This window comes from Sinocyclocheilus anshuiensis, unplaced genomic scaffold (genome assembly GCF_001515605.1).
Source record: "Sinocyclocheilus anshuiensis isolate Anshui unplaced genomic scaffold, SAMN03320099.WGS_v1.1 scaffold355, whole genome shotgun sequence".
Classification (NCBI taxonomy): Eukaryota; Metazoa; Chordata; class Actinopteri; order Cypriniformes; family Cyprinidae; genus Sinocyclocheilus; species Sinocyclocheilus anshuiensis.
The window spans coordinates 3075153-3095739 of record NW_015549571.1 but is presented as its reverse complement, the minus strand read 5'-3'; the positions used below and the strand labels follow the sequence as shown (position 1 = coordinate 3095739).

General features: G+C 38.1%; 1 protein-coding gene across 1 annotated transcript in view; it reads left to right on the top strand.

Annotated features, from left to right (window-relative positions):
- The first annotated feature begins 4899 nt into the window (after positions 1-4899).
- Positions 4900-20587, top strand: part of LOC107657409 (activin receptor type-1-like) — a 28145-nt gene continuing 12457 nt past the window's right edge. Inside the window, exons 1-3 of the mRNA XM_016445464.1 lie at positions 4900-5130; positions 16435-16535; positions 19095-19349. Coding sequence (XP_016300950.1) covers positions 16442-16535; positions 19095-19349 — 349 coding nt within the window. The 5' untranslated portion in view covers positions 4900-5130; positions 16435-16441. The remainder of the gene's footprint in view (positions 5131-16434; positions 16536-19094; positions 19350-20587) is intronic.

Below are 20587 nucleotides of genomic sequence, written 5' to 3'. Positions count from 1 at the left end.
AGGAGAGAGGTGTTGTAATAATGTAAAATATGTGAAAAATAATGTGTTTTTCGAACAACCTAGTATGAGAGCCTTTTCTAGTACATCCCCAAAACCAAATCAAGACTTTGTAAAAGAGCATAATAGGGGTTATGCGCAACAGACTTCCGTATTCTGTTAACCGGGTCTCCTCGCTTCCGGTTCAAGCGTTTTGCATATGCTTAGTTAAATATGAAGCAGTTTTACTCAAGATGCCTTCAAAGTAGATACCAATGATGATCATAACCAATGTCCATCACATATGCGGACTGATATCTAAAAGTTTTTTTTATTTTTTTCACATTTAGATATAAAAATTGAATAAAACGTCAACAATAAAAACAGCTAGCTAGTTTAACTTATCTTAAAAGTCCATAGATATCGCTATTATTTAATACGGCTGTTAACACGTTCTCCGACAAGCGGAAGCAATGAGACCTGTTTTCCGGTTTTGGTCAGGTGATGTTCGACATATACCCTATTCACACTGATTACATAGAGCAGCAGCAGGAAGCGCGTGAGGTTGTCATGGCAACCAGATACCCTGCATGCGGATTACGGCTGCATGCGCTTCTATTTTGCCACACTAAATTTAGCAATAAACACGTTGAAAACAATACACAATAAACATGTCTGTTAAAACGATCTCAAAAGAGGGTTTTATTTTCAAACACCAAATCAAGAAGTGAATTAATCATCCACTGTTTAAAAAAACAAAAACAAAAAAAACAACTTTAGCTGGGTTCCACAAGCAGGGTCACAATTAAGTGTATGAAGCTAAAGGTTTTTGGGTTAAGGTTCATAATGTAAAACATTTTAACATTGTATGCTGTATGTGCATAGGTAGCTAGCAAACAAGGAATACAGCTGTTAAGCTAATAGTCATATTTAGCTGAGTAAGATCATGATTGAGAAATGTTGGATACCGCTGGAAATGCTGCTTATGGGGTATCCTATTGATTATTTTAGGATTTTTTGTTTGCCCCAGTGAAGCATTTCTATTAATATAACTGATTAAATAGTCAAACTCATTCCATATCAGCAGAATAGTGTGTTACAGAAAGTCTATGTCAATAGAACAGGTTCTGAATGAGATAACCTTAAGACTAACATATTGATACTAACACCCAAAAAACTTTAATTTTGATTTCATGGGGACTTTTAAGCATATAATGATATTCTAGGGAATTGTGTGCTTCTAATTTTATAGCAACAGTTTGGACGGGACCCTTTTCCATTCTAACGTGACAATGCCTCTGTGTATAAGGCAAGGTTAAAAAAAAAGATTGATTCAGTCAGTGTGGAAGATCTTGACTGGTCTGCAGAAAACCAAGTCCTAATCCCAGCTGAACACCTCTGGTGCAAACTATTGGTATAAAATTAGAAGCACACAAGTAGTCAAACCTGTTCATTAGAAGGGGGTGTCCCAATACTTTGGGCACTATAGTGTATGTTTGGTGCAGTAGGGGGCCCAACCTCGTATTCTTTCATAGGGCCCAAAATTGCTACACAGCAAAATTGCCAGAGTTAATTCAACTCTATGAGAGTTAAGTTTAACACTTTACTGGTGTATATATAATCCACACTGGCCCGAGTTAAATTAACACTTTCAAAAGTGTTAATAAAGTAACACTGGCTCAAGAGTTAAACATCTCATTCTTACCTATCATTAATTATTCACAAACTTTATATATACACAATACGCACTGTTCTAATCATACATTATAAAACAATTAAAGACTTAATTATTTTAGGTCCAGAGTTAAATAATTGCATAAATAAACTAGTATGTCATGCATTATATCAAAGGAATAATTGGAACAAACATGAAAATACTGTAAAGTGTTCAACGAAGAGTCTCTTTTAACCCCATATACAGAGTTCAACTGTGTATCTGACTGAATGTCCCTGCAGTGCATCTCAAAGCTGGCTTTATCATGGACCACTACCCTTGGGTCATCCTCACTATAAACATTCTGGGCATCAGATTTTTCAGTTAGACACAAGCGACAAAAGTAATTACTGTTAAAAGACTCAGTAAAACCAAGAAGAGCATGCATTGCCAAGTTATCTCCTACAACCTGACAAACTGAACCATAAACCACCTTTTCAGAGAAATGGGCAAATAAATCCCCTCGTTCTCAAGAATTTTAACATCATTTATCAAAGGAGCTAAAATGGCATCAAATCCATATTTTTTAACATCTTGAGAGTGAAAGAGAGAAACTAAGTGGATGTTCAGTACAGCAGAGTTGAACTTCTGTGGAAGATTTCTCAGAATAAAATAAAGACAGCCAATCTTGTGAATCCCATGTTTTGACCCCAGGGGATTGCACGTCTCGAAATCATCGTAATACAGTTGGATCTGTAAGGAACTGTGTTTTGAAAACAATGGGTGGCCTCTGCAGTAACTTCCATCATTAAAGTCTTTGTATACATCAGGACTGATGTCAAACCCCAATTTAAAATGCTTACAAATATCGGTGTTGCGAAACATAAATTTGAGACTATCCAAAATGGGGATGTACACAAAAGTCTCTTTAACTGGAACCTGGTCATAGGTGCCAGTTCATTTGTTTCGTCTATTGTCATACCTAACACCAAGAACTATTTCTACTGGTTGAACAATTCCCCATCTTTAAACAGTCTTACTTTTAGATTATACATTTATGTCTAAGCCTTAATTATTAGGTGAATAAAAAAACATTAAAAAAAACAGATATGACAATCAATTATCTTAAATGTGAAAATGTAGCTTACCAATGCCTCTCTGTCATGTGCCCCACCAGTATGTTAACAAGCGCTCTTCTCATTTCATTTGACATAGTATCGGTGGCCTTGTACTCTTCAAGGATTTCATCTCCTTTTGATTTTTCTTTTAAGGCAGCTAGAACCATCTAAGTTAAAACAATAAAAGAATAGTTTGCTCATATATCACGATAAATACTTTTTGGTGCTACATATTGTCCCAGAAATCAATTGTGATAAAATATAATCACTGCAATTAAGGTGTGAGCAAATATTATAAATGCTGGCTAAGAGAATACTTTCAAATGCCCATAATTTCAAATAAGATAAAAACAAGGAGACTTACCTTCATTTATGAAATCTGTAAAAGTGAATCCATTCTGCAACTTTATGAATTTCTTGGAGTCTTTGAACTGCACTTTCACAAACATGACGTTAACCTAGAGGGAAAAAAGGTCTTAAAACATCTGTGTAGAGCAGTGGTCACCAAACCTTTTTAGGCCCAAGATCCCTGAACTCGGCCTTTATGAAAGAGAGGTTTCGAGGTCTTGGAAACAACCTTTTTCGGCGCGTATCACTAATCCCGCTGCCGCTGATTTCGCCACGGTTTCTAAAATGGCGGCTCACGGCTACGCGGCGATGCCTGCCGTAGAAGAGACTCTCGCGGCACATCTCGCGCCGAACTCCGCTCCGTCTTGGAAGTCACGCCCTCTGCTACCGTCCAAGCCGTGTAGGGTTACTTCCGCTTTGATCAGGAAATCTTACATGGCCGCTGGGCAGGCCGCGGCTACACTCCATTCTATGGGTGTACTCCAGGCTTATCAGGCAGACGTGCTCAAGGAGCTGGACGAGGGAGAAGGCTTGCCTCCAGAGGCCGTTAAAGAGCTCAGACGAGCTACTGACTTGGCGCTTAGGGCTACCAAGCCCACAGCTCGGGCAGTGGGCAGGTCCATGGCAGGGCTAGTGTCAGCTGAGCGCCATCTTTGGCTTACTCTCACTGACATTAAGGAGAAGGACAGAACCTTTCTCCTGGACGCCCCCATTTTGAGTGACGGTCTGTTCGGAGACTCGGTCACTACAGTCGTGGAAAAGTTTAGAGCAGCGAAACAGCAGTCCGCTGCGTTCCGTCAACTCATCCCTCGCAGGGCTAGGGAAGCGGAGCGTCAGCCACCTACGGCCCGCTCACGCTCTTCGTCCTTACAGCACCGCGAGGTCCAGCGGCATGAGCCACCGCCTAGGTTACCCCCTCGTAAAGACTGGGGTCCTAGGTCTCGCCCACCGGCTTACGCACGGCAACGCAAGCGACGCGCAGCACGCTATATAGCTCACCTACGTGCGCTTTGGGGGCGGTGCTAAGCGCTATTTGGCCAATGAATTGGCGTGATGGTATAAGGGCTTCAGACATTCGTCACACCGAAGGTGTTCCCAAAGCGATGACGTCATCGCAGCATCTCGTTCCCCTACTCAGGGAACCAAGGTTGCATACGTAACCGAGATGTTTTGGCTGGTTGAAGCCCACACCACGTAAATGTCCCGGATGTGTAATCGCACTACCAGTGTTAATGAGGTCAGACTCTCAGTAGTTCACCAGTCAGAGTATCCCTTTTACACCATCCGTGTTAATTCAACACCATAACATTAACACTTTACTCTAAAACACCAGGATTTTAACTCTGGTGATTTTGCTGTGTAGCGGCGCCCCTGGTGCCGGGGCTCAGCCCCGGAAGGTCCCGGCCCAATTTAAACCCTGGCTGTAGCATTCATTAACAAAGCGTTGTAAATACTATAATATATACAGAATAATACACTTTATAGTATGGTTCAAAAACACTTTTACTATATATATATAATTTTATAATAATGCTATATATGTAATATTTAAAAAATAATTTACTACGGAGAAGGTTTTGTTCAGAGTAAGTTGCTATCGCTACATACCCTGAAAGTTATCTCCGTTTTTTAAACCGAAAGTGTAGGTTATCCGTTAACCTATTTGTAAAGTTACCCGGGTATGTCACATAACCTGCTTTATGGAATACCCAGCTGGTTTTGACACATAGCTCACTACAAGTTGTGAAAACGTGCGCGTAGGAAATTATTCTCTAATGGGAGGTAGTGGGTGTGAGTGCGTGGGGTGGGGGCGCTCCTCCTACTGCAGGCCTGTCCCACGCACACACCGCTAGTAAAACACACGAAAGCAGGAAGGGTCCAGCACGACTCCTTTTCAGTCGTAAACATTGCATGAAGTTGATGAAGTTTATGGATGTAGACGGAGAATGATCGCTGTCCGCTTCACGATAGCACTGAAGTCTGAGAGGCGTTCATTATATCTTCCAGCTCTTCTCTTCTCAACGCTTTGTGAAGGTAAGAGATATGCGTTTGCGTTGCCTTCATTGAATAATCGCGTCTCTGCTTCGCTTTACATTAAACTACATTAAATCGAGATAAATCAACTTTCTCGGTGTTCGTACTACTAGAAATGATTTACTTACTATGTAATGAGTTCATCTGAACACAGCCTCTTTCTTTGAAGAGTATACTAGTGTAGTCATGTGCAATTAAAACGCATCCAAAAGTGTTGTGTAACATGAGTCAAAGCCATCAGATACATACAGGATCAGAAAGACGTCCGTTCAAGTTTGCTCTAGATTATTGCCAAATGTTAAAGCATTGGACTAAGGATTGTGGAGGGTTGTAAGGTGACTCGCTGTTGCAAAATTGCGGCCAGTTGACACATTGTTAGTGTGCCTTTGTGATGCAAAAGAAAGTTAAGGGTTCGTCTCTCACCTCTGCTGGAGCCATCAACTCCACACTGAACTTTCAGCATAACAAAGACCAGACAGACGTCTCATTAAAACACTCAGACAGATCACACCATGCCATTTACTTTTTGAAACAACATTACTTTGTATATGAACGTACAGGTTTGTTTAATATAGTCTTAAATTGACTTGCACAACACAATGATGTGTCATGTACAGTGATTGCAACAAATATGGCATGGCAGCCACAGGGGAAAAATCACTTAAAGGTGATTCTGCCCCCTTCCCCCCACTTTTTTCGACACACTGCCACCATTTTTTCCCCAGTGTTCTCTGTGGTTGGTTTCTTAGGTGTGTAAATGCATTGCCTGGCAAAAAAGTCACAGTCTGGATTTAAATAAGCAAATACATAAGATTTTAAGATTGAACTTTATTGCAGTGATTTATATGTTTCATGCGTGTATGTTTAGCAACAGTTCTTTTAATACTAACTAATGCAGCGCATAGATATTTATTTCTCAGACGACCATTTTCCTGGCTGACAATACCAAGATTCACCAGGCTCAGTTTGTGAAAGACTGGCCACAACAGAGTCCTGACCTTAACCATGTTGATAGTCTGGGATATAGTGGAGTAGGCTTTTGACTCTCCCCGTCAAAAAGTTGCACATAATAATATTTTGTTTGACTGCCTTTATGTTTGATTTTATTGTACCTTCGTTGTGGCATCGTTTCGACAATGTTATACCACATCGCAGCATTTATTTCCATCAAGAGTTGCATTCATTTTTGGCTGAGATCTTGTATTGACAATGACTTGAACGACTCTGTAAAGTCAACTCCAGCACATCCTCAAGACTTTCAATAGAGTTTAGCTCAGGACTCTGTGGTGGCCAATTCATACATGAAAATGATTCCTCATGCTCACTGAACTACTATTTCACAAATGAACCCTGGTGAATCTTGGTATTATCACCCTGGAATATGTACATGGGAACGTCTTCGAACATGGTTGTTTAAAGGGGTCATATGATGCTGCATGCACCAAGAGCTTGTAACACTCCAAAGAGAAAGGAAAAATTTAAATCGCATCATATGACCCCTTTAAGGAAAGAGAAGTGTTTCAGTTTATAACAACCAACATGTGCTATTTTACTTTAGTAACCCTTATTTTGCTGTCTCTCTGATAGGGCAAACATTAATGCCTTGAATTTTATGCGAGCAGCTATTTGTAGCCAGTGCAAATTGATGAACAGAGGTGTGACATGCGTTATTTTCGGCTAATTTTAATGAGCAAGATTAATCTTTAGATTAATCTTGCAGCGGCATTTTGGATTAATTGTAGAGGTTTGATAGAAGTGGCTGGAAGACGTGCCAAGAGAGCATTGCAATAGTCCAGCCTGGATAGAACAAGAGCTTGAACAAGGAGTTGTGTTGCATGTTCTGAAAGAAAGGGCCTGATCTTCCTAATGTTGTATAAAGCAAATCTGCAGGACCGGGCAGTTTTAGCAATGTGGTCTGAGAAATTCAGCTTATCGTCAATCACAACTCCAAGGTTTCTAGCTGTTTTTGAAGGAGTTATGGTTGATGAGCCTAACTGGATGGTGAAATTTTGATAAAGTGATGGGTTTGTTCTTAGCCAGGTTGAGGTTTATTTACTATTTCACAACTTGTGTATGGGATATGTGCTAAATTCTGTAAATAATTAGTCAACCTGACGTTGTTCTGGTTACCTTATTTTTTCCCAGATCACAAAAGAAATTACAAAAAAAAACAAAAGACATGAAGGTTGCCATATCATATTTTTTGTCTTGTCCATTGCAGTTTTGAGAGTGAATCATTAGACTTTGCGGCCATTGGTCTTCTTAGCAGCATTAAAAACAAGGCTTTTATTCAAATTCTGAATGTTTTATATTTTGCCTGTCAAGCATGCAAAGAGTGCTCCCTTTCTAATCACTGAAAAGCTGTCACTCACTTCAGTTCATCGCAATCTCACAAACCTTCTTTACAATCACTGAATCTCTTCTTTGCATTGTGTCTACACTTTGTTAGGGTAAGAGGATTTGCGAATGCACAGAACTTGGCACTTAACACTACATCAATTCGAGCGGTGAATGGATAACTTTAACATCTCTGATTAGCCACTGAGTTTAAGAAGTCAACAGATTGTCTGTGATTGGCTACATTGCTTAATAATACAAAAACACGCTGCAAACAGATACATTTGACGCTTTTCAGAGCACAAACACATATTCACACTGGAGCATATACCAAATATGTTTCGCCAATATCACATGGGGCCCTCCAATTCCCTGGGGCCCTTCCAGCTGTCCCATACACAGAAAGACAAAGATCATGAATGCTGTGTGTGTGTGTGTGTGTGCGTGTGTGTGTGTGCGTGCAGGGGACATGTTCTGACAGGTATGGTAGGTGGAATGGAGCTCCTAATTAGAGTAATGTGTTTTGGTATGTATTGATGTAAGTCAGTGCTTAATTTGTAAATGAATAATTGCCGGATCCAAAACAGCAATTAAAAGGTGCTGTGACATTCAATGACGTCACTAAACGGTGATGCCACAATTATATAGAGAGCATCGTTCACAAGTTTCTGCATTAACCTAATTAGGGCACAGCTTCAAACCCTGGGTCAAAAATGGGTTGCCAGGATGATGTAGAAAATGTATATCTAAGATACATTAAAAATAACAAAATTTGTTTTCATAAAAATAAAATTAAATCATAGTATAGGTATAAATATGCAAAAAATTAAATAAGTTAAACTTAAATAAGTAACAGTTTTAATTAAACGTGCATCCTTGCTTTATTTGACAAAATCACAAATGTTCTGTTGTTATTTTGAGTGTGCAAAAATAGAAGTAAACACTTTGTGCTTTCGAATTATGTCTTACTCTTATCTGTTTGACCAAAAATGATGTATTTTATGTTTCAGCTGCTCGATCACGCCGGCGCTTCGCGCGCACACACACACACACACACACACACACACACACACACACCAACCACATATTCACAACTCAAACATCGCAGTCTGTTCATTATCGAAATAAAATACCGTAAAAATACGGTCCACTTTGTATGCCAAGCACATTTTTGCTCATGTGAAGATAATATTTCTGTCGATATACGAACGCGCGTGAAGTACAAAGCCTCTACATTATAAATAATAGTTTCATTCAAATACATCGCGAATATGGAAACATTAGGATTTGTGCCGAATGAGAGGTAGCCTACGTGAGCCCAATTAACGCCTGGTACTTTCAGTTTCGCTTTGTTTTGTTTCATATATTTTTATTTCATTCTTGTTCTGTTCTGAATAGCGTTACATTTATATGATTTGTTTTGGAGTGAGCTATACTAACGTATGTAACTATGTTTATAGTGTTTATAATGTTTATACATTATAATAGTTCAGTTTATTTGATATTATTTCTGGTATTATTACACTCTCTCCAAACGTTCTGCTGCTCACAAAACATCAGTGAGAGCGAGTTTGAAGAAAGCTGACTGGTCACGGTCAAAAATATATTGAGGACCAATGCATAACCTCCAAATATGCGCTCGCTCTCATATGCACGCACTCACTGTCACGATCTAATGGCGGATCCTTAAAAACAATTACCGGAACGAAAAATCCAAAATCTGACATTTTCCAGAACAGGATCCGGCTCGAATTAAGCAATCATTTGAGATTGCTGCTAGCTTTCAGTTGTTTGACAAGATCATACATAGATCATGAAATGTCGGTGTCAATGGTGTGATTTATTTATTTTTTATTATTAATTAACTTTTTTGAAAATACATTAAAATGCAATTCAGACATACTTAAACACCTCTTTTGTGATGAGATGGTTGATTTATCTGTAACAGCGAATTCAGGTGATGTTAGAGCTGATCTGCACATCTGTAACCATCATGCAAGTACTGCAACTGTGGCGCAAAGTCCATGCTTTGAACTTTAGATACTTTTGAAAATCCAGTGTTTAGTTGATCCTAATAAGTGCTCATTGTCGCAGTTGTAAACACAACAGCTTTCTTCTTCGATGAGGGGGTTTGGGGTCACAATGGCTTTGTTTCCGGGCAGAACATTAAAGAATGTAACCCACACCCCCTGGAAATCCTGTAGAATTTAAGTTAACTATCAGATAACATCTTCAAAACTCCCGAAGTGTTTCCCATTTTGTTTGTCTCGTGCATCAGGTGTTCAGACAACAGTACTGTCTAGTACTAATGCTATTAATAACGTAATCAGTATGCAGAAGTTCACTTCAATGAACATAGTGGTGTCAATGAGTGAATTTAGGTGTCTGAAAACAGAAAGAAAAGATTACTCTGTTTATATTCCTATAGTATTATACTGTATGCTGCAGTTAGTTCAGGTCCTTTAATCTGATTTGGTAAGAGGCCTTCCAGGAGTGCTTTTATATCACCAGTATCAGCACTGGGGTTGTTCACTGTGTACTCCTCTTGTCTGCATGTTCTAGACAGGCATCATTTCTCCTAGTGTCCTCAAAGCGTCAGACAGCGTTTTGTCGACAGGTTATCCACATAAACGAGCTACAGCGTTTGAGAGGAGTTCAGGTTTTCACTGGGTTTATACAAGCAGAATGTAGGTAGGCATTATGCAAATATGGTAAATTGTGACGTGTGACTGTAAACTTCACAGAAATGGGATTTGAATTTTAAACATCTCAGTAATCGATTCAGAGTTGACACCTTCTTTTGAGAGACAATAACTTTAAAGGGCTTTTTAACACTTGAAATATTTGACCCTGGGTCATTTTAAACCCTTGGTAAACAGAATCCTGGGTTATTTTGCTTCATGTTTCACACTGCTTATGCTTTGCCCAGGTTTAACAATTGTTCCTGTGTATTTATAAGCTGTTGCTTTACACACTTCTTAAACCCTGGGTTAACATTCCTATTTGCATATTTGCTATGTCAGTGTCATTGATTGGACAAACGCAGCGTGAGACATGTTTACATAAAGCTCTAACATATCACATCCTCATATAATATTTTGCCAACAGTACTATCGATTTTTTCAGGATGGACTTTTTGGTGGACTATAAAGATCAGTGGTGGACGAAGTACACAAATCAAAAGTACAGATACTTGAAAAATGTACTTAAGTACAGTAACGAAGTAAAGCTACTCCATTACTGTCCACCACTGATAAAGATAGGAATACAGCAGTCTCTTCTTTAATAAGTTAGAACAAGTTCAATAAAACAACTTTATTGTATTTCTATGGGCAGAGGAGAATAGCCAAACCAAAAAGAAACAAAGAAAACACAATGTAACATTCATAAAACTGTAAACAATGGAATGCACACATGTGACTGGGGCTAGTGCCATCTAGTGGTCGCTGATTTTCTGTGGCTCAGCTGCGTGTGGATCGCGAGCTGTGTGTGTGTGGATTTGGGCAAGGCTAAAAGGGCGGAACGAAAGTCTCAATATTCAAATGAATCAAATAGAATAGAATCGACTCAGAAGAGACGTGAATGAATGCTCGCGCGTCGCCTGATCCACAAATGCACATTTTAATGGCTACAAGCACAAATTATGATACTTTAATACAAACTGTAACATTTGTATTCACAAATATGTATCTATTTGAACAAAATGCTGCACATTAATGGAATTCTTAACTCTGCAGACACCGGTTGAAAAGCATTTGTTTCAGTGTAGTGACGCACATTTGCAAATTTTTCAAATCGTGTACACATGAATGAATTGCACTGGGCCTTGTTCGTTGGTAGTTGTGTGTGTGGGGGATGTGAAATGCTGTAAACTGCGAAAATGAAGTCTCAAAATCCAAATGAACTGAACAAGATCGACTCGAACTAGACGTCAACTAATGCACGCGTGTCACCTGATCCACATATGCATGCATTCCTTTTTGCATGAGCAATTTATGATATATTAATGCAGAACATAACATTTTTATTCGCAAACATGTCTGTATTTGTACAAATCGCTGCACAATCATTTAATCCTGAATTCCACAGACTCAAATTGAAAGGTATTTGTTTGTGGTTAGTAAGATACATGTATAAAATGTATGCAGTACATGGATAATTGTGCGTGCATCTATTAATCATTTTGGACAGCAACATGGTTTATTACAGTTATGGTGTCCACTAGGGCTGGGCGATGTCTACAAAATTGGCATCGGACGATGTCTACAGTGAAACATATGGTGGCCGAGAGAGCTCAACGCGCTGTAACTTAAGAAAACACATGCAAATTGAAAAAACACCAGCAAATCGGACCCGGCTGGGATTTGTTTTGTGCAGTTGCTTTTTTTTTTTTTTTGAGTTTCTGCTAGTGATTCCTTTTTTTTATTTTTTTTTATTGAAGATATAACATTCACACGGGGATACAGTCATAGCAATAAATTACATACACAGCCAGAATACAAAACAATAAATATATAAAGAATAATAAAAATGAAATAGTGCTGTGAGGATTTGCAGCGCGTTTCTTCGTTTGCATGTGCTGTGAGGATTTGCAGCGCGTTTCTTCGTTTGCATGTGCTGTGAGGATTTGCAGCGCGTTTCTTCGTTTGCATGTGCTGTGAGGATTTGCAGCGCGTTTCTTCGTTTGCATGTGCTGTGAGGATTTGCAGCGCGTTTCTTCATTTGCATGAGTTGTGAGGATTTGCAGTGCGTTTCTTCATTTGCATGTGATGTGAGGATTTGCAGCGCGTGTGTTGTCAGACTGATGAAGATGTTTTCTTAATTTGCTGGTGTTTTTTTTCAATTTGCATGTGTTTTCTTAAGCTGCAGTGTGTTGAGCTCTCTCGGCCACCGTAGAAACATCGCGATGGACGATGACATCGTGGAAGGGTGGGGGGTAGGAGTTAGGGGGTGTGCCCGAAGCGTGAATCCGTATTCAGAAAGGCATGGAAAACAAATAACGATGATGATGCCGGCTCAACATCGTGATATCTATCGGCCCAACCCTAGTGTCCACATCAATATTTTTACTCTACGTTTCCTGCCTCAGCTCAGAAACTTTGCAGCTGGTATTTCACAGTTGGGTAAAGTGTGTAATTTGTCCACCCTGTCTGAGATGGAGAGCGAGGGTAAGCAATCATTTTTCTGTGCACTGTAATTTGGCTGTCAGAAACAGCTGGCTGTGTAGCTAGAACAATGCAAGAGAACGGAAATAGAGAGAAGGAGAGTAGAATGAGGCTAGAAGAGCGAGAGGAGCATTGGTAGGCAGAGCCCTGAGGGTAGATCAGATTTTAGACATCATCATTTAGGGCAGATGGAGTTTTGTGTGCACACATGGCTGCACCTCTGAGCATGAGACACAGGTACGACTGTCTTGCATGTTATCTGACTGTCATGTGCATGTTAGACTTTTCATGTGTTTGTTGCATGTTGACATGCCTGTAAGTTTTGGGTCTGATCTGAGCAATCTTTGTTTGATCTGATTCATCTGGGTCTCTGGCAGTGCAGGCCTGTATCTGTTCTCTACTGAAAGCAGGTGGATTTGTCCTAAAAATAATCAAGATAAATGTGCATGATAAAAAAAAAAGGTATCAGAGCCATATCAGAGAAGTAGAAAAAGACTGGAGAAAATGAGAAGTCTCACTGCATTTGGGCTCTGGAGTGTGGTTATTGATTTCTAATTGATTTATAACTGGATATAGAATATATCTGTCAGTTCAACTGATTAAAAGAATAGTTAGTGGAAGACTAATATCAGTCTAGATGAATAATCAAATTACAGTTATTTTGAGATAACCAGTATTGGCCAGTGTGTCATTGTGGTATGCATCGTTTGGAAAATCTACTATTGAATCATGCACTTTATTTAAAAAAAATTTTTTTTTGAAATATTTTTGAGTGTGTTTATGTAAATATGTTACAAAATAAGATGTTCATTTAATTTCAGCAATACTGACCATCATCTGCCCTACTACAGCATTGCCATTGGCTATTAAAAATCCTTTTTTAACAGTAATAAGTTCTGAACTGTTTTTGAGAACATTATAAGCAATTCATAGTTTGACTTCCTGAACAGTGTAATCAGTGACTATGGCCATGTTTACACCTGGTATTGACATCCAAGTTGTATCATATATGCAAACATATATGCTACATTACTAAACTTGCAATAGAGCAAACAAACATCTTGTTCATGTACTCATATTTTCATTCTTTCTTGTCTCTTGATTAAAAAACAAACAAACAAAAAAAACAGTTAAGTTTTGGAATGACCATTACATTGGTCACAGTGCATTCCTAATATTTTGTATATTGAGTGCCCATCCGGCACTGTCTGTGTCTGCTGAGCAACTGCCTTCTTCCTACTTCCAGGTTTTTGCTCCTCTGGATTGGTGCTTTCAGGTTAAGCATATTTCTGGTATAATGGCAGCTCTGCCAGCTATCAGTTGTGCATATTTTTTTTATTATTAATAATTTCCCATCTTATTGTAATAAGCAGAAATTATTCCACGAGGCAGGATTCGATCTCGGGACACTATGACAGATTTGACAGAAAGATGACAGAATTTTTATTTTTAGGTGAACTATTCCTTTAATGTTAATAAAACAACAAAACACAAAGAGAAAAATCACTCACTACTCTTAACTGAAAAACTTTAATACAGTTGCTTTGATAGGAATCAATAGGGTTTTATTTTTATATTTGTTCATTCAATTTCTTGAATGCTCCAGCTAAATACACCTATTGTACCTAGTTGTTTTATTTGTACAATGTGTATTTATAATGTGTAACTTTGTTCTTATTTTTTAATGATAAAGATAAAATAATGACAAAGATTTTTATCTTTGCCCACTTTGGCCAAAATTTCTGCCATTCTTTTTTATATTTTGTTACCTTGAAAGGCTTTGTCTTTATAATATGGAAATTAGCTGTAATGCTCAGACAACTTGCAAAATAGTAAAAACCAACATGACAAAGAATTGTGATAAAATCATTAATTGTGATATTTCTTAAAAAAAATTGTGATGATATTTTTGTCATATCGCCCACCCCTATAAATTAATAAACCCCACAAAATATTCCCCAAATACTTACGTTAAGTGTTTATGTTTTTCTACAGGAGGAAAACGCTTAACGAGAGACTTTGTGCATACGTTCATATTCTGCTGTTCTGTGGTCACGGATTTGCGGGTCTTGTCTTTTTCTTGCAGGACCCGGTATGTTATAGTACTAAATTAATTTTAATCGTTTAATCACCACCACAGCTTCTTGTCTCCATTGGCAACACGCACGATTTGTGTCGATTGCAAGTGACGTGGTAGCGGAGAGTGCAAGTGGCGATTGCAAGTGACATTGTAATTTAGTTTCTTTTTTCTTGTCTTCACCACCTGGCTACTGTTGTAAAATGTTGAGAGATTCAAACAAAAAGTAATAAAAAATAGAACAAAATAAAAAATAAAGACTGCAAGTGACGTCGCTAGCGGAAGCGCAAATGTCTGAGAATGCAAGTCTGAGAGTGCAAGTGCAAGGCTGCAGCCAGACCCTTTTGGGAATTGTTCAATCCCTAAAAGTCAACTATTGAATATGGTATATTGATCTGTGTCGCTCATTTGTGGTTTTGATTACTGTGACATTTCAGAAGTGCATGCTGATTTATGTTGATTTATGTGAACTATTCAGTGCAGTTATTATAATTGGCAGGTTGTTTGTACACACAGAACAATAACAGTACTTCAGAAATGAGGTTGACCCAACCCTTCCTCTCCATGAGTTTACCCAACTCACCCTTCTTACCCCAAGAGTGCCCCTTTGTGCCCCCATCCTGCATAAACCCCAGCTGCATGTCTGAGTTTTGTCCTCTGATTATTGCAGCAGCATGTGGTCTCTGTGTAAATGAACAGGCAGCTGGGCTGTTACTATCAGAGCATTTGTTGACTGGGCACAAGGGAGCTATAAGCATGTTCTGTAGATATTGAAAGGCATGTCATCTGGCTATGAGAGTGTTACCATCATCGTCTATGTGGTTTGAGAATGCTTCTCTCGGGTAGGCGTGTACCTCTCATCTCTCTGGGTCATAAAATTATCTTCTCTTTATGGCTCATGTTCCTCATGGGAGGGAAAATAAACAAAAAGAAAAGAAAAAGAAAAACTGTTACTGGCTTTGGGCTCATGTAGCCTACCTCATTCGGTACAAATTCGAATTTGCGATGCAACATTTGGGTCCTAAACTAATAGGCTATCTATTATGTAAACAAGGCTCTGTATTTCACTCATGTTCAGGCATAGATTGCACAGCAGACCATTGAGCAGTGTAGTTAACAATGCTAGAACTGATATGTTGTGTGTGCTCGCAATCACTTGGATTTTTTCCTTATAACAGCGGAAACAACTTAAAATTAAGAAACGGGATGTGCTTTCTGCTGTCTCGGTTTCCGTTAACTTCATGGAGCGTGTTACAAAAATTAACCAATACTCAGTGTATTGTACTTGTCGCATATTTTTTTCCTTTAGTTGTGTTAATCTGTACTGTTAATTATGTAAGTAAAATATATTTAGTGTAGGTCTATTTATTTCATTCCAGTTATGTATATAATTTTATTCTGATTTTCTCCATTCACAGAAGTGCTGCAGGTGCGTGATGTGAAGTGTGAATGCTCATTGTTAATTCTGCTATTTGTGCATTTAAGTATTTTTAATGGGTCACAGACATTTATTCATTGAAATGTGATGAAATTCTAATTTACTTTCTAATTTTGTCAGTTAATGGTTAATGATCATTTAACAAGCACCGGCTGCACAAAGAACAAATTAAGAACAAATTCAAAATGAACATCCCTTCGTGAAACACTTTTTTAAAAATGCGAAAGTTTGTGATGTTTGTAACACTGTAATCATGTTTTGTTGTTTCTCTGATTGTTGTCTTCTAGGTCAGTGATGATGCCTATTTTCTTCAGGCCTGAAATGTTAAGCAGTAAGATGATTCTGCTATTGGTGGTCGTGTTGGCTTCACCTGCTGCCTGTATTGAAGGTAAGACTGACACGCAGTATATTGGTGGTTTCACTGTATATTTTCTGTGTTTGACTGGGCGTTTATAAACTACTAAACTACTTTTATTTAAAAATGTAATTTATTTCAGTGATAACAAAGTTGATACTAGTCTTCATTGTCACACAATCCTTTAAAAATCAATATTCTAATATTCTAATAATATAATTCTAATATTCTGATTTGGTGTTCAATAACAGTTGTTCTTATTATTATCAATTTGTTCGCTGCTTAATATTTTTGTGGAAACTGTGATTTATCCCAAACCTTTGGGGAATGGTAGTGTATTACGGTTTCCTCAAACATATTTAGCAGCAAAAACTGTTTTCAACATTGATAATAATAAGAAATGTTTCATAAAAACTAAATCAGCACTGTAGATGAGCGACAAATCTGCAGTGAATTGAATGAAAGAGTACCAGGACTGAAGTCTGCTGCCCCGTTTTAGCAACACGACCGGTGGAGGTGGTATCGTAGACAGTACCAGAGGAAGCGGAGGTGTGGCAAAGAGGCTAGTGTTCGCAACAGGCTAATAACTAACCCAAGCAGACCAGCACTGCCCTCACTAATTTAAGCCAATGTATACTTTCTGGACAATAAGATTAACTTTCTCAGACTTTGTATGACAACACAGATTTGGGGTCTATTCTACACTGCTCTGAAATGGTGAAATATTTAGCAATATATAATATATATGCTGAAAACTGTATGCTGAAAATATTCACTGCTGTCGTCATCATCGCTGTCAACATCTCCTCGTGCGCTAAGGCTGACAGTGCATTGAACAAACTTTGACAAAAACGGGCAACACCCCAAAAGATCATTCATGATAGCCGGTGATTTTAACCACACCAACCTAAAACCTTCCCCTGCCCCCACCTCGGTCGTTCTGACCACTCTTCTGTTATGTTAATGCCTGCATACCAACCACTTCAGAAATGGAAGAAACCGGTTTCTAAATCATCAGAAGGTGGCCAGAGGTAGTTATATCTGCCTCAGGACTGTTTTGATCACACCGATTGGAACATGTTCAAAGAGGGGCCTAGAAGAATATGATTCATCTTTCATGTTACATATTAGTGTCTAAGTGTGTTTTCCAATGCTAGACATACACGCATTGCTTCTCCTCCGACTAAAGACACTACAAGAGCTGCAGATAATGTGGTTATTTTAACAACGGTAGCAGAAACACCACATGCAGCAAAATCGATTCATACTTTTGTTAAAACGCATAATTTTGTTAAATAAAACAATGCAGCAAATACAATTAATTTTGTCATACACACGACTATATTTAGCATTATTTATCAGCATGGTAAAAGCATTTCATAATAAACAATTTTTTTTTTAATTTGAAAAAAGTATTTGTAGTTATAAGGAAAGACAACTGAAACAGTAAAATTACTAGTTAACTTTGATTTCTGCTCATGATGAGAGCAATTTTATTATGTACATTATTTTTGCAGATACATATTTTAAGCAAAATAAAAAGTGGTCCAGACCTCAAGAGGAAAAATCTGAACCCCCATACAGTATATTTTTTTAATAACATGGCCTTCCGCCATCCATGTGTATCTAAATGTAAAAATAATAATAGTCTGATAAAACATCTGATCTTATTTTTTTATATTAATGTCCTATTGGGCTCAATTTATGAAATATTTAGCTTTTTTTTGTATAACAATTCTTACACCACTGCTTTGACTCTCGGGATCCAATATCCTCAACTTTGATGACTCTTTAGACTGTTTACTGTTTGATGGAAGTTTATAACTATTCCAAAAAAGTATTGTCCATACCTCTGTTGAGAAGAAAATATAGAAAGTGGACCTCTTGGAAATTTAATTGAATACCCTGGTGTAGAATGGTCCATCCAACCTTCAGAAGAATAACAGTTCGAACGTTTCACTTGCAAGATATAGACCAATTAGTAGCTATGGGCTTCACACAAAAATATCCCACCATATGTGTCAATTGATTCAATAAATCAAAATTCTTTTGATAACTTTATCTTGTCACTAATGAATAGTTTTTGAAATTGTGAATGAAATCATATGGTTTTGATTTTTGCCTATATGATTACAATGATATGAAGAAACCACAAATGGCTTTATTTTAGCACCACCTAGTGTCAGACAGATATGTATGCAGGTCTGAGTAGTGATTTTGATGCTTAGACCCCTAATAATAAGAAAATCAGCCATGTAGTAACAAAGCTGCTTGGACACCTAATAAACTGTATTTTTCTTGCAGTTTTAGAGTCACTAGTCATATTGCATTTAGATTTAGGTGATTAGTTCAAAACTTTGTGGCAGCAGAACTGGGCACCCATGAGCATAGCATGAGCAAAGATGATGGCCCATTATAAATGGCATACTTCCAAGGATTTCTGTGTCAGCCAAGCAGCTGCCATTGAGATACAATAGGCATGCTGACACAAACGTGCTGTAGTTGAAGAAAGAGGCATATCCATGTGTCTTGGCTGAGCATCTCATAATTGTAGATGAAAGGAAATGTCTTTCTTGTGTGTGTTTTCCACAGATAAAGGCAGCACTGGTGATGTTGAGTGTGTGTGCGAGGGGTTATCATGCAGTGATGTCCAGCGTTGTTTGGGCCTGCAGTGTTTCTCCTCCCTGTCTTTTGAGAATGGGACAGCCCTCCAGCAGAAAGGATGCATTGTGGGTAGTGAAGAAGTGGCAGTGCGCTGCAAAAACTCCCAGACTGTGGACACGCTGATGCACTGTTGCCAGGGAACATTGTGCAATATGAATGTTACCATGGAGATGCCAAGTACAGGTGAATCATTGAAGCAATAATTGTTACATTTGTTTTTACCTCACACCTTAATTTAAATGTACAAAAGTGTAATGATGAAAGGGTAAGTATGTAATTTAAAATGGGTGAATCTTACAAAATTGGACAAACACATGTCTGGTTCACATTTCACCCCCAAAACAAATTAAAATTTGTATTAATGTAAAGAAACCTATTTCATGGCCTTTTATGGTCCTTTATTCAAATTATTAAGTATGACTCAGACCATGTTCCTGATGTTTTTGTGAGATTTGTCCATGTTGCAGCTTGGTATTAAAGTAGGCTATCTCTTTAATTTTTTGGAAAGGTTTAGTCTTGGAAGGATTGTAATAATTCTCATTTAAAAGCAAATAAATGCCTTAAGGACCTTGCATAATCCAAGTAATTTTCTGTAATAGTAATTTAATAGAATTCATTAATGATTTTATTTTTGTAAAGTAATTACTCATTTAGCCTACTGCCCAAGACGCTGGAATACACTCCAGGATCCCTGCAGCCCAACATGTGACAAGTGGTTTGAAGAATGGATGAATGAAATGAATCACTTAGTGACTCAATACAAGCAAAAAAATAAAAAAAAATAAAATCACCTTCAAACAACTTGCACTTACAGTGGGTAAAATAAGTATTGAACACGTCACCATTTTTCTCAGTAAATATATTTCTAAAGGTGCTGTTGGCTTGAAATTTTCACCAGATTTCGGTAACAACCCAAGTAATCCATACATACAAACAAAACAAAACAAATAAGTTCAGAAATTAAGCTATGTGTAATAAAAATGGAATGACCCAAGGAAAAAGTATTGAATACATGAAGAAAGGGAGGTGCAAAAGGCATGGAAAGCCAAGACACAAGCTGAAATCTATCAGTAATTAGAAATATGATGAAGATTACCAGGATGATGATGAAGATGAAAAAAGGCTGGACATTTCAGCAAGACAATGATCCCAAACACAGACAAGGAGACTCCCAATTGGTTTCAGAGAAAGAAAATAAAGCTGCTAGAATAGCCCAGCCAATCACCTGACTTGAATCCAATAGAAAATGAGAACTAAATATCAGAGTTCATAGAAGAGGCCCACAGAACCTTCTAGATTTGAAGACTCTGTGGAAGAATGGGCCAAAATCACACCTGAGCAATGCATGCCACTAGTTTCTCCATACAGGAGGTGTCTTGAAGCTGTCATTACCAACGAAGGCTTTTGTATTTGAACATTAA